Consider the following 13,049-nt stretch of genomic DNA (forward strand, 5'->3'; position numbering starts at 1 on the left):
CATAAAGGCTCCAAGGGAGAACCACAGGCTGTTGAATATGCCAAACTCATTAGTAGACTCATTGGTCTGGATCTGCCCGTCCTCATACTCCTCAGTGTGCCACTCGTAGGGGCTGAAGCGGCTGACGAGGAACAGCACCACGCTGACACCAATGTAAGCAAAAACTATACACATCCAAATCTCATAAGCCAGTGGATCCAAGAAAGAGAAAACTCCAGGCTTGGATTTCTGAGGCTTCTTGATCATGATGGAAATGCCCAGTGACATGAAAGGTTTGGAGAAGTCAATCACTTCCTCTCGCACCAATGTGATGGTCAGAGGAGCCACTGCGATGTCTGCTTTCTACCAAACCAGAAGGCAAAGAGAAAAAAAAGGTTTAAGAAATACCACTTAAGATTAGAGGGGCTCTCAATCAAAGTTATCTCATTGAAAACCTTTCAAGCATGCATTTGAATGAGTAGATCAACTCACCCCATATACCAATTCTCCAACCATTCCATTCCAGATTTTGGTCTCTGCATCTCTTGCGCCATATTTTCCATCCCCCACTATTTTCAGTTGATATTTGAAGCCACAGTGCTTCGCTATCTCAGCAGCAAGATCTACACAGTAACCCTCGTAGCGCTCATTGTCTACAAAAAGGTCAGCATTCTTTTTCAGCATTACATACGGAGCTTCCTGAAAGACAGGAAAAAAGAGCAGCACACATGAATTCAGCACATATGAATTACCTTGTAGCATGAAATCAGTTGTCTGGTGTTATTCTACATATATTTAACAAAAAGAAGAAAAAAAACCCAACACTTTTCTCCGTAAAGGGAAAAGTGTCTAAATTAAAGTGTTAAGACATCTATTCATAAAATAAGGTACCCAGCCGTCCAAGAACTGAGACACTAAAACCACAATTAAAAGTATGCAATTAGTTATGGACTCATTATTAAACATACCAAAATGGTGGTCACAATAACAGTTTTGTTTTCCATTCCTGTTGTGTCATTTGTAAAGACATCTGATTTGGTGACAGCCATTTTATCCATTTCATTCCAGTATCCAATCTGTTGGAAAAAATAAGCAATAAATTCAAGAGAAATTAAGTGCTGCTTTAATGGACAGCTTGAGCCTTGAATTCAAACTATATAGTCTCAAAAATTTTCCAAATGCTCAAATCTTGTATAGATATTCATCTTCTATTCAAACTGGATATCAAGAGACTTACTTTTACAGGACCATTACTCTTTAATTCCATTATATTCACTGAGTAATTGACTCTCTTGCCATGCTGGTCAAATTGGATGTTTCCTGTCAGGCCTTCCACTCGAACCTTGGAAACACAAGAGCAGACGTGTGTAAGACTGCTTTGGCATGAATAAATCTGTGTGACGAGCAAACAGTGGTAGTGGGCTTATGTGGAAGGCAATAATTAAAAACATGGAAGCTATCATTGTTGTTCTTATTAATTATGATCAGTCAAGTAACACAATACACGTGTTTACCATTCATTTGCAGGTTAAAAGTTGAGATTTTCAAAGTTAAATTTATTCTTGATGTTGTCTGGGTCATGCAAATGCAGTTTTGTCAGGATGAATGGGTAATAAATGTCTCATAAATCCTTTCAGGGCTTAATCCGTAAATAGCTGCCAATTTGAGCAACAAGGATGAAATGCTCTTAGCTAAGTCATCAGGAGATGATTGGGACAGTTTTAGAGAAGTAAAATACTAATGTGCTAATAAGGACATTTTTTACATGTCTTTTTACTTGTCTGAAGTAATACAGTCCTCAAAAACCTCTTCACCCAGAGTTTGATTGCCAAAAAATCAGTGCATTGTGATGTTGTCACGACCTCATCCAAGTTCCCTAAAGTGACATCCATTTGGATCGGTTAAGTGAGAAGTGTTCTTTGCTCTTTGTTTCCTATGACTCCCCTCTTCTTGAGTGTTTTTACCATGATACCTAATGACTTCAAATACTCCTTTGTGCTGAGCTACGAGGCAGCAGAAAGTCTGAATGAACCCAGTGGTGTCCAGATTGGAGAGCATAAACTCAGCATGTATTCAGAGAACATTCATTAAACAAAGGAACTAAAGTAGAAAGAATGGGAAGGATTCTCTTGATTTTTTTCAGGAAAAATCAGCATTTCTAAAATGCATTTGGTGGAGTGGATCTCTTAACTTCACAACATGGAAACTCAGATTTTCGACATACATCCTCTCATTTACAAACTTGAAAAATCACTAAAGTTTAAGTTCCATTTTCAGTTGGCAAGTCACTGTATTGCATGAAAGCTGTTACATAGGTCTAGACTTGAGTGCTGATGTGTTACTAGTTGTTTCCTATATGGATGGCACGTCAGTACACTGCATACTATACTCACAATGTAAAATCCATATTAGATGTTACATAGTCTGTAACAGTGTTCAATCAAACTCACAGGTTATTTGTTTAGTTAAGTTGATTTGAGACCAAGAAGAAACCTCCTGAACTGCAGAAGAAGATGGATGGATGGATGGATGGAAAAACTAAAAATGAAAAAAACAAATTGAAACGTCCTTTCAACAAGAGATGAGAGGGGGGAAAAAACAAACTTGTCACACACTGTGTTAATACTGTGATATTCATCTTGCCGTAGAACCCCCCCCTTGGGAAAATATTAAAGTTAAAATATTAGGTAAAAATCGGTAGCATAATATAAAGTTTGATTCTCTCTCACTTTCACCTCACTTTGGGGGACATTTGAAGGTAAGAGCCATGTGATCTTGGGAAACTAAACATCACTGATCAGGTTATGAGAGCAACATAAATTGATTTGGAAGAGATCCAACACCCTTGGATCAGCTTATCTTCTGACATGTTTGATCACAACCCAGGACAGCATCTCTCTGTCTTCATGGGGTGGTTAAAGGCAGCTAATCTTGATCTTTTATAAGTGTATCCTGACTTCCAGGGTGCCAGACAAAAAAAAACATCAAAGGCAAGAACTGATCAATTTTGGAAAAGCTTTCTGAGACATTTCCAACTGATACCTTTATCATTAAAAGAATCTCATCCTAGAAGCTGTTTTGGACACTTTTTTCTGCTCTGCATTAAGAAAGAGTGTAGATGGACAAGTCAGTGTGGTACAGTTAAAGAGATAAAAAGAAAAGAAAAAAACATTTGAGAACCGTGTTACTGATCTTTCAGAAACTCAACATGATAACCATGAATAACTGATGCAGCATCATAGTTTACCATCAAATTAATCTCTATTTAGTGTGTTTCTTCTTCTTCTGAGAGCATATTTCTCTGTGTACATATGCACTGTAAAAATCAGTCTTTGACAAGTACTTTCTACCTCGATGCGTTTTAAAATGCTATTCTTTTAATGTGTCTGCTGTTACCACTGCAATGAATCCTCACCAGCAAAAGAGGTGAGTTACCTGTTTCAGTGCTCGCTCAATCTCCACACCCTGAGCCCATGGCACAGCAGGATTAGCCAAGCAGTCACCAGTGTTGGCCCTCCTGGTAAAGTCAATGCGTTGTTTATGAAGGTATCGAAAAGCTTCTGTCATCACCTGAACGGCGTCATAGGTCAGCGCAGATGTATACTATGGCAGAAAATTGGATGAGATTATACATGAATTATATATTATATATAGATGAATAATGAAGGACTGTATTGTTATCTGGTTAAACATAATATAACTAGTTGACAAAAAGGCTTTGACTGTAAGCTCCGTATTCACACATTGAATAAATATAGTTGATCAAATAAATAAATGATATTTATATTTACCTAACCCTTTTATGGCAAAGGGGTGGGATTAAATAAGTGTTTACTTCTTCCCACTCCCTTTCAACATGTAAATTAATCAGAACGATAGCTATATTGAAATGTATTGATTTTTTTTTGTATAGTATTTTTTTTCTCTCTTATTTTCTTTTCTAAATGTACCTGTATATTGTTTACATGTTTGAAATAAATTACCAATCAATCAATATCTGACATTCTGCACTAGATATGCACAGTGCATTATGCTTTATCCACTGTCTTTCCCTAATTAGACAGCATATGATATATCATATGTTTGATGCTGGTGCTTTCTTTGTTTATGTATTTTTGTAGAGCAATTTTGTTGTTTTGTAAATGTCAGAGTGCTTTTTTTAATCAGTGTGGCCTTAAAAAGAGCTTGAACTTTCCCAGTTACAAAAAGACGAAGGCTACTTTTGGCAATGACTATGCAGCTCTGGTTATATTTTAATGTAAATTTATCTGATTTCTGTGTTTGTCAAAAGTGAACATGTCATTGCAATTTCCAAAAAGCTGACTTCATGTGGGCTGGTATAGTAAAGTAAACTAAACAGAATAATTATTGATGATTTCAGTATTATATCGCCTCATATGTGCATGTTAAAACTCACCCTTATTTTGCTGTCAGCTCCAGGATATTCTTTTTCTTCTAGTGCCTCCCATCGCTGATCAAATTTGGAAACCAAGGGATCATCAAAATCAACAATCTGAAAGCCTGAAACATTTGCTCCACCATACTGAATTTTGGACAGGTCTCCATCAATGAAACCCTAAAAAAAACAGATCAAAATTAATTATTCCATCAATTAATACACTTATTAAGTCATTCTTTAAAGAAAAAGTTGTAAATGTTGTTTACACTCACCAGATTGGCTATAATGTAGTGGTAGCCTTTAACATGTCTGCCAATTGTGATGACCTACAGGGTTGTGAAACACATATGCATTAAAACAACATATAGGACACCTCGTGAAGGAAAAAGCAATTCTTAGTTGAGAAAAACAGCTTAATAAAATGCTTGATTGAAGTTCCTCTTGTATGCCATTTTACACTGTTTGACAACTACACTTATAAGAAAGTACAATCTAAATCTGCCACATATTTATTCAGACATTATTAATTTGTTTCAATCAACCCTCACATGTCTGACAGTCTTGGCCATTATCACTTGAAAAAACATTGTCACTTCTAGTCGCAGCTATTGCTAGACAGAGATATCAAGTTCTGACGCCAGTTTTCTTATCAGAAAAGACAAAAGCAAAAAACTAACATATCTCAACCAGACCCCTTTTCAGTACCTCATATAAATGGCACACCTGAAACTAATCCCGCTGCTTGACTGACACCTTCGTTTGTCAGGGCTGCTACTTGATGCAGATTTGAATAATAACGTCTTGCATCTCCTATGTAAATGTCTTTGACATAAAGCAAGAAACTTCCACCTCGACAGTCTCTGTTTTTCCCTGATAAAGAGGCAACGAGGCTGTAGACATTGATTTCAGTCAGCATTTGGTTAAACAGACGTCTGCATGCTTTAAATGCTAATCAATATGCCTCCCTCGTGAGAAAAAGGTTGAGTAAAAATAGTCTGCTTATGTGCATTTGTTTTTCCTTTAATTGCAGTTTTGTTTACAGCCTAAATGAACAATTAGCATAATTGTTATGGTGCCTTTCTACATCTGCTGGACTGCATGGTCCATGTGACAAGGCTACTTTTGTAAGTGCTTTGTCAGATACACATATTTCAACTGGATCTTACTTTTCTCCTACAGGAGTAATTAAAGGACAACAAGGTTGTTAGCATTTCCTGCACCCCCCTTTTTTAATCACCACAGATCCCTTCCCAGTGCTATTTACACTTCCCAGTAGAGTTTTTACATATTTGGACTCTATTAGTTCTAATATCATGTATAATTTAAGCATGAAATAGTAAAAACATTTGTTTTTTGCTTTCAATGTTTTGCAAATTACATTTTTTTTTTTAGCTTACTTTACAAACAACAAGCCACTGATCATTATACCGATGGAGCCTACTGCATGTAATTACTTTACCCAGAAATTACTTATGAGAAAGACTACCAAATAATAATAATAATAATAATAATAATAATAATCTACAATGTACCTGTTCCATAATGTCCTTCACTTTATCCTGTTCACAGTCCAGTATCACCCTCCTCTCTTTTTTGTTCTCCAGATCTTGGAACAGTGAGCGGTAGGCCTCATCCTTTCTCTCATCTTTAAGATTTCCCACATTAATGGCAGTTACCTGCCACTTTTTCTCTGCTGCGGTGTCCAGAACAATTTGCAGTGTTGTCAGGCCTGAAGAAAAGATTGACACAGAGTTAAAATATTAATCATGTTGTGTCTCTTTATGCTTAACATATGCATATGTTTTATGAACAATGGTAAGGAACAATAACCTGTTCCTGCAATATGTAGAACTGCACATTCTCTTTAGTCTTTAAGTCCCCGAGATATTTTTGTCCCTATGGCATTTTAATGGCTCAATGCAGTAATCATGATATGCAGATTTCAAACCTCAAATTTCAAGAAGTCACAGCAAGCACGCGAAAATAAAAATGTTGGACGCAGAAAAACAAAAAAGAAATGCAAAAGCCTAGCAGAAGCAGACATAGTTTGAAGAAAAAAAATCTACAGACCAGCAGACAAGACCCGTTCAAAAACATTCTCGTCTGCTTGTTGAAACCCAGTGAAGGTTTTACAGCGACTCAGTGCCTTATGTAAAGAGCTCATCAAGATGAGTCACAGGTATTCTGGCATGAACCTGACCAACATGTGGGAGGAAAGTGGGTCTAACAATACACTTGACTGCATCAATACCAACATTTCATATTTCATTTCTGCTCTATTACTGTATGTTTCAAAGGAATAATTGAGTATTTTGCTTATTATTTTCACAGTTTGATTAACAATACAATCTATCCTGAACGTCCACTCATAGTCTTTGTCTGGTATTTTGAATTGCAAGACCTTCAGAAAACCTTGAAAAATAAGTGTCTTCAGCAAAATCTCTTACATCACTTATTTTGACCGTACTGTTTATTCCAATATATAATACAAACAAAATGTTCAGTGAATAACTGACACAGCTGGTGCAGTTAGCTGTAGCACTGGTCAGTCAGTGTGATGTGTAGTCTGGTGAAGGCAAAGATATCATGTCTGTTTCAGATTATATTCGCATCATCCTCTCTGTCTGGTTTCACTGTTGAATCTTTGCTGTTATTGATTGCTGGTCTGCTGAGGGCAGTTAGAAAGCGGTTTAATAAAAAGGTTGAGTGTTTCATTCTGACTTGCCGGTGAATTACAGATGTAATCAATTTCATGCGACGCGGCTTTGATTTTATATGAGGAAAATGGAGACTTGCAGTTTTATCTGAATGAACTATTCATCATAGTTGCATTAAGGTCAAAGTAGTGGTTAAATGTGTTTTATTGATACTTAAGAAATTAGATAAATGAAATGAAATTTAAGTTCTGAGTAATATGCAGTGAAAATAATTAAACAACAAAGGCAAAATGCTAGTTAGCATTGGCTGAAGTCAAATATAATCTAGATAGTGCGTCTCTGTGGACTGTACTTATAGTCAGTAGCTGCTCTGTTGGGCACACCTTACTAATAAAACCTTTTGCATCCACAACTGCCTTATTTCTTTGTTGCATAGATTCAACAAGTTGCTGAAAACCATTCTCAGAGATGTTGGTCCATGTTTACATGATGGCATCATGCACTTCCTGCATCTTTGTCAGATGAACATCCATATTGGATTGAAACTGTGGCCATTTGAGTACAGTGATTTCATTGTCATGTTTGAGAAACAAGTGTGAAATTATCTTAGCTTTGTGAAATCTTATGTTATCCTACTGGAAGCAACTATCACAAGATGGGTACACTATGGTCATAAAGACATGGACATGTGCGCAACAATACTCAGGTAGGTTATGCATTTTAAACAATCAGTTAGTAACAAAAACCCCAAAGCTTGCCAAAAAAGTATACCCTGCACCACTGTAGCGTCTTTTTTCCTATTCTAAGCTGACAGAAATGGTCTTCTGTTGTGGTCTTCTGCTACTGTAGCCATGTGCTTCAATGTTTAATATATTTTCTATTCAAAGATGCTTTTTCTGCACACCTTGTATGTAAGTGGTTATTTGAGCTGCTGTTGGTATCAGCATGTAGAAAGCGGGCCATTCTCCCCTGACCTCTGGCATCAACAAAGCATTTATGCCTAGAAAAATCCCAGTAGACCAGCGGTTTCTGGAAGACTCAGACCAACATGTGACATCAACAAATGTCCCGCATTCAAAGTCAATTTTATCACCTTTTCTGTGGCCATCAAATTAGCTGATGAAATATTTTCATTAATAAGTAATTAAATGTATTAAAATATATTGTCCACCCCAGTGTTAACACTGTATATTAATCAAAATCAAAATTAAAATCTGTTTAGATCTGCTAAAGGTACCCTTTAACTTTATAACTAGATCACATCCCACCCTACACTCTTTCTACCTGAAAGACTATATCACCATGTAATACTAGTTTGTTCCTGTGTATTTAGTGTTAAAATATATATTTAGTATTTTGCTTTTGTTACCAGTTCAATGACATTTGTAAATGTAATTATTTCATAAAAAAGGACAACATCGTTCATTTTGATATATTCACTTTAAGTCATTCAATGTTGTATATAATGTAAGAATATATGTGACTTTTTCGGTTATATAATATTTTATAATTATTCACAAACCCATGATTTTTGCATGTTTTGCAATGAACAACAAATACCTCTTTCAGTGGTCTAAAGCAGCACTTAAGTTAAATGTTTCCTTTACTACCTTTTACATTTGACAAATTTTTTTATTATATTGAATCATGACTCCAAATACATGAGAACATGTACAATACAATGTAAAATGTTTAATTAAGGGTCAAATAGGCTCAGATTAAATAGAGGATATTGATTCGATTCCTACAAATTCATCCTCACATTAGCTATAATCTGTTTAACAAATTGTGTTCCCATATATCTACTGTGCTTAAAGTCCAACATCCTTCCCCAGAGTGAACCTGTTATTCTTTGCTTAATGCCTATGGAAGCACCACTTAAATCAATTGCAAGTGTTTAAAGGCTTTGTTTTAAGAAGAAATAGCAGGGGTTGTGATTGCCTACAGGTCTGCTATAACAGAACTTGAATCTGCAAATGAACAAAAGGTGTCAATAACTTTTATTTGGGTTTATTTTTTGTTTATTTTAATTTAGATTCAAACATGTAAATGTTTGAATGATGTTTAGATAAAAGTATGAAAATTATAAAAAAAACCCAGACTGGTACAATTGTAATATTTGACAGCAGAAATAGCTATTTTAGTGCTTATCACTGCTGTAGACAGCGCTTTTATATGACTTTGATTAATTAAGCATAAAGTCTCCAAGCACGAGTATGTGACCATATTTAGACAACAGTGGATTTCTAATATATTAGCAAATTCTGGCATGCTTAGTCAGTGTTGGGAAGGTTACTTTTAAAATGTATTCCACTACAGATTACAGAATACATGCCCCAAAATGTATTTGGAACGTATTCTGTTACGTTACTCAATGAGAGTAACGTATTCTGAATACTTTGGATTACTTAATATATTATCATGCTTTTTACAACTACATGAATGTACTATTGCTGTGTGATTTATTACTATTACTGAAGGTCCACGGCTCCGAACAATAGTAAAGGGACCTCTGGCTAATGCGTCGGGTTCCGTGTTGGGCTCATAGCCGAAAAATAGCTTTACTTTGTTGTCTGGGTCAACTTTGAGACAGAGAGAGGCGTTGAAAGGCTGCTCCAACGGAACTTATTGTTTCGGAGGAAAACACGAACACTGTGTACAGTCGAGTCTTAATAGCTTACTTACAACTGGGCTTGTCAGGCACTCTTCTTGGCTGCAGTTGTTATTATTATATTTACATGCTTCCAGCTCCCGTTTCTGCTGGATGACAGCTCGTACTTTTCCACTCTCCTTTTTCTCCCTCCTGGCGCTCACAGACACATAACGGCAGTCCATTCTCCCTGCAGCACGGACTACACTGCCCATAAGGCAACATTCTTTAGGGCTATGCCTGTAGCATTCTGCCTATTAGCTTAGCACAACAACAACAACAAAAAGGCGCTCTCTCACCCAGGAAACATACAGTCACAGAGAGAGTCACCCTGTAACCATGGCAACCGTAACGCTGCCGCCTGGAACAACAGAACGTAGCTGTCAAACAAAACCCAAACAGTCCTGACCCGCGACAATATGAAACAGGAAAATACCGCGGTGTAATCCATTTATTTCAACAAAGTAACTGTATTCTAAATACCACCTTTTTAAACAGTAACTGTAACGGAATACAGTTACTCATATTTTGTATTTTAAATACGTAACGGCGGCACATTTATTCCGTTACTCCTCAACACTGTGCTTAGTTAGCAAATTGCATCCATAGACTGTGTAGGTTAACTGCCAAGGCAATTAGACCTGCTAATTAGTGTTAGCCGATCACACAGCTTACTATCGGTAAGCACCTAAATTGAAAAGACTGGGCATCATTGGAGCTTTTTTTGGCCTCCTTTTAAATGTACAGGTTGGAGAGAGAATGTCCTCAACATTTGCAACAGGCAAGATGTCCCAAGCAAATATTTCCACTTCCTGCTATGAAGCTGAAGTTGCGGTAAGGGAGACCCTTTAGACAAACTTTTTGGAGATGGAAGAAAAAACAAAAGAAAATATGACTAAGTTTTTGTTACTGATGGTAACTGTACCGTTTTGCTGTAACTGTAACTGCTGTTGGTGTAACCCCACACCCCACGCATGGCACGCAGGATGGGCATCAACCGTGAACCAGTGAATTAGATAAGCAGAAGAAAATGGATGAAAGGATAAATGGAGCCCACTGCAAAGTAGTCACATTTTTATCACATGAGAAAAGATCAGTTGCAGTTCCACTTTTTGAGATATTTTTGGTCAACAACTGATAAATAGGTTCCCAGTACCTGACCTACACCATAATATTGGTCTTCTCTTTAACCTACTCTTTAATCTATCTTGATCCATTGTTTAAACCAAGTTACTGGCCATAGCTGACAAGGTATTTGCTGGTTCATGCATTGGCCTCAGTGTTCTAATAGAATTCATCATAACCAGTGGCAACTCCATTGCTTCCTTTCTTTCGACTCCCTGAGAAACACCCCCACACATCCTTGCATCATTTACCAACAAGCTCAGTCACTTACAGTCTCTCTCTTTCCTCTTCTCTCTACACTTTGGGTTGCCATGGGAATGAGTGGATCACACTGACCTAATTAGACAGCCATGCAATGATGAAATATGCACAACAGGCCCCTTAGTGCCACAGCGGACGTACAGTAAGGACAGCAGGTCACTCCTAGCATTAGCATGGGGACACTGTGAAACAGCTGGTGCTTCTGATTTTAGAGAGGAACAGTATTTGATTCTGCTGTCAGTCAGAAAGGCTGACTGGTAAGACTTAGCATGCTGGCAAAAGGAAGAAAAGCATAGCAAACACAAGAGATGATTTGTAAAGCAGACAGGACAAATGGGAGGATAACGTTAGTGTATAAAGAGCAGGCAGGATATGTCTTGGATGGGAAAAGGTGCAGTGGGAGACTTTAAGAGATGTAACACTATAGGAAGTTAAAGGTAATACAGAGCAGAAATGCTCTAAATCCTTCCTAATCCATCCACTGTGTATCCACTCTAAACTCTGTGTGTAGACAGCAGCAGTTCCACATCTCTATGTTGATTCACTTCTGTTACAATAAACCACTTAGTGCTTCATATAAATACTTACATATAAAACTATCTTTGGGAATTTATCAATGTTGATAAATTGATAAATTGATTGATAAAAACCTTCAAAATGATTTCTAAAATTGATCTGAACATTGTCTCTTTTAGCGTGCTGAAAATAAAAAATTTATTCTATGAGCTAAAAGGATAATTTGATGTGTAACCTAAACACTGAGTATTCCTGTTCGGATAGAAGACTTAATACTGTTATTCCACTGTAACTAGATAGTACTGAGCTTTTAATTCTGGTTTTTCATTGCAGTAAGAGTGTTAATAGAGAATGGAACTCTATCTGTGGAAGAGATTTTCTTTTCAGTGTCAGTTGCTCCAGAAGACTGCATTGTGCTTCAAGGGCAAAAGTCACAGAATCACTATTAGCAGGTGACAGCATAAAATGAATTACATGACACAGCAAAGTGAGATAATGCAAAAGCAGGAGTAGATTGTTCTTGAACCTTTTGGCTGCCATCGCCTTTATTACACCTTATTATTAATTGCTATATTAAACATTCTTCTCGAATTCAGCCACAGCCATCTTCCATTTTACCAACTCATATGCTGCTAGCTCAATTAAAAAATACAATTGTCATGCTTATAAAGCATATAGTGTGTTCGACGTTTCAGGTAGTGAGAGAAAATGTCTGCTGGAAGATATAAAATCTTATTTCCAGACTTCGACATTATCAGTGTCGAATTTTGAAGAATCACTTATGAAAGGGATCAAAGAAAAGGGACGGAATAGATTTGAATATGAAGTAAGCTGGGATATTATAGTTTGAGGGTAGATAATATTTCATGTAGGATAAATTCAGCCCTTGATCTTATCCAGGATTCCAAATACAGGTGTACAGGCTCAGCATAGAGATACTTTATTTCTGGCTAAATAATTTAACTTATTCTCTAAAAAACTAGTTTTATAACTAAGGGCACCACCACTGCTGTATTAGTGAATGTTTGTGATAACTGCAGACTGAAAAAAAATGATGAGTGCTATGGTGACAGTCTTCAGATTCTGTAATCCTTAATCTTGGGAAAAGCCTGCCTGTCTAACTGACTGATAGACCAAAAAGGGTATGGCTTGAATTTTAGGTAGAGTTGGAACCAGAAAAGCAACTGGATGTGTGTGTTTGTATATATGTATGTATCTGTGAGTCTGTTGTTTGATTGTGAAGTGGAGCTGAAAAATAACACAACGTGAACTAAGCATGGTGCAACTTTTCCTCTCAATTAGGATGGTCACACCATTGCTGACGTCACATCTCTATGTAGAACAAGTGTGGAAATCAACAGCTTTAGGCCATATCATCTCCACTGTATGTCAGAGATGACTCTGACTGCCTCTCCTCTAACCTCGCCTTGATATTACATTACACTCTCAAATGGAGGAGGTG

The 13,049-nt window shown here is 36.9% G+C and overlaps 1 protein-coding gene across 5 annotated transcripts in view; it reads right to left on the reverse strand.

The window, feature by feature from the left end:
• The window catches only part of gria2b (glutamate receptor, ionotropic, AMPA 2b), a 50,171-nt gene that overhangs the window by 7,787 nt on the left and 29,335 nt on the right, over nt 1-13,049 (reverse strand). For all 5 annotated transcript variants that reach the window (XM_063493986.1, XM_063493976.1, XM_063494019.1 and 2 more), the window contains exons 4-11: nt 5,911-6,107; nt 4,651-4,704; nt 4,397-4,555; nt 3,415-3,582; nt 1,217-1,321; nt 948-1,055; nt 472-678; nt 1-342 (exon numbers count right to left, since the gene is read on the reverse strand). The exon at nt 1-342 is cut by the window's left edge and continues 26 nt beyond it. In XM_063493986.1, coding sequence (XP_063350056.1) covers nt 1-342; nt 472-678; nt 948-1,055; nt 1,217-1,321; nt 3,415-3,582; nt 4,397-4,555; nt 4,651-4,704; nt 5,911-6,107 — 1,340 coding nt within the window. The remainder of the gene's footprint in view (nt 343-471; nt 679-947; nt 1,056-1,216; nt 1,322-3,414; nt 3,583-4,396; nt 4,556-4,650; nt 4,705-5,910; nt 6,108-13,049) is intronic.

Source organism: Pelmatolapia mariae, linkage group LG2 (assembly GCF_036321145.2).
Source record: "Pelmatolapia mariae isolate MD_Pm_ZW linkage group LG2, Pm_UMD_F_2, whole genome shotgun sequence".
Taxonomy (NCBI): Eukaryota; Metazoa; Chordata; class Actinopteri; order Cichliformes; family Cichlidae; genus Pelmatolapia; species Pelmatolapia mariae.